The following is a 1,988-nucleotide window of genomic DNA, read 5'->3' on the forward strand; positions in this document are numbered from 1 at the left end:
TAAGTACAAATAATGTAAAATGATTAAACATTATTTCTCATATAAAAAGAAAGCATAAATTGCTGTTTGAACAATAATTAATAATAGATTTATAAATCTAAAATTATAGTTATCAGAAAATTATATGTTGCCAGACGTAACATGTAARCTTCTCGGAAACCACTAACGTGTATAATATCTTGAAATATTTGAAGACCATCAACTGCTGAATTTGTTTTCTAGCTAGTCATTCTCTGTAAGTAGCAAAAAGCATTTTTTACTTTCAAGTAAGCCATTTTATATTCTAATTAAAATATTGTAAATAGTGTATTTCAGTGAAAAATGGCAAGAAAAAGTGACGAAATTATAATATGTGACATAACCCGAAAAGTTTTAAGATACAGTATGTTATGGCCAATAGAAAAAGAGGAATTGAATCCAGGCATTAGATATAAACTTACAATTCTAGCCTTTTTTTTAATCACCGGTTTACATGTTTTTTCAATAACACTTTACTCAATTTTAGAAATAAGAAGTAAGGGAATAGTTTTTTAACAAATTTAACAAACTAATTGCAGGTGGTTATGACGTAAATGCCGAGGATCTGGCAATATTAATTGCCATTTACGGCACTTATTTTATGGTATCTGCTTATTTAAATAACCAACACCAAATTGCACTTTTATTGCGTGATTTATCAAGATTTAACAAATTTGGAAAACCTCCAGGCTTTGAAAAACTCAATCACCAATTAAATTTTATGGGTAAAATTTTAATAGTTTATTCATTCCTTGCGACGATTTTCTACAATGGTGTAAAGTTTCTGCAAAAAGATGAATGTAAAAAAGTCAACAGGGAAAGGGGTTTGAGTGATAATCATTGTGGATTACTTGCTACATTTATGTTTCCATTTCGAGTTGATTATTTTCCTGTATTTTATTTAGTTCTTCTTATAACATTCTTGGTGGCTAATCTATTGATCAAACTCTGCATGCACATTTCTTTCAATGCATATGAAATTATGAGTCATATTGTTTTGAGGATTGAACATTTAAAAGGCATGATTTGGGATTGCTTAAACAACAATAGCCATACAGACGTGCAAGAAAAATTCAGAGTTTGTATTTTATACCATATTGAAATTTTAAAGTAAGTTACAAATAAATATTTTACTGAAATAAGTAGAACGTAATATTTTTAGTTTCGCGGCAAGATTAGAAAAGAGTTTTTTTGATACAATGTTTGGTCATTTTGCCCTAACTGGTGCAATTTGTGCTTGTCTGGAAAAACAAATTGTTTCAGTGATAAATGAATTATTTTGATTTATTTTAATGAGTGATTTAAATTTTTAGGGTGTTAATATTTTTGCAGGAACTTTACATTTTATTGGATGGATTATAGCATTGTTTGTTGGTTGCGTAGCAGGGCAATGTCTTCTTGATGCAGTGAGTGTTTCATTTTCTACACCTCATTAATTATTTTTTTAATTGTGTAGAGTGAAATCATACCTAATGCAATCTGGTCCAGTAAATGGTATGACGCAGATTTAATAACTAAGAAAAACTTACTCTTTATGCTAGCAAGATCACAAAAAAATCTCACAATTAAAGCTGGCGCTTTTGGAATTTTGTGCTTTCCTCTTTTCGTAACGGTAACTGGAAAATAACATGTGAAATAAATTAAGAAGTGTGATTTATTTCAGGTTTTAAAAACCTCGTATTCTATACTGTGNTGAATATATTTATTTATGAAGAAAATAACTTTGAAGCTTGTTTGTGCACTAGTGTGTTTCATTCACAAATTAAATGAATAAATTTCTTCGCAGTAACTTTTATTTATGCATAATAAACATCACATACAAGGAGTGTATGGAACCAAGCGGTTTTTTAATCATTTGCCTTTACAAAATAATAATGAATAAAAATGAGATTGCTATAAAAAACATGATCGTGTTTTAAGATTGGATTTTTTTTGAGTTATGCGATTTGTAAACTGAAAAAAATGTAGAT

The 1,988-nt window shown here is 28.5% G+C and overlaps 2 protein-coding genes across 4 annotated transcripts in view; one reads left to right on the top strand and one right to left on the bottom strand.

Annotated features, from left to right (window-relative positions):
* LOC123012181 (metabotropic glutamate receptor 2) overlaps window positions 1-1,988 on the bottom strand; it is a 390,426-nt gene that overhangs the window by 208,212 nt on the left and 180,226 nt on the right. The gene's annotated exons all lie outside the window — the stretch shown is intronic.
* Window positions 322-1,714, top strand: LOC123011538. The gene is made up of 6 exons (XM_044409021.1): window positions 322-514; window positions 558-1,128; window positions 1,181-1,280; window positions 1,332-1,424; window positions 1,475-1,630; window positions 1,682-1,714. Exons 1-6 carry the CDS (start codon window positions 322-324, stop codon window positions 1,712-1,714), a joined length of 1,146 nt encoding a protein of 381 aa, XP_044264956.1.

Source organism: Tribolium madens, unplaced genomic scaffold (genome assembly GCF_015345945.1).
Source record: "Tribolium madens isolate multiple individuals breed KSU strain unplaced genomic scaffold, Tmad_KSU_1.1 Scaffold_19;HRSCAF=116;Tcas5.2_LG9, whole genome shotgun sequence".
Classification (NCBI taxonomy): domain Eukaryota; kingdom Metazoa; phylum Arthropoda; class Insecta; order Coleoptera; family Tenebrionidae; genus Tribolium; species Tribolium madens.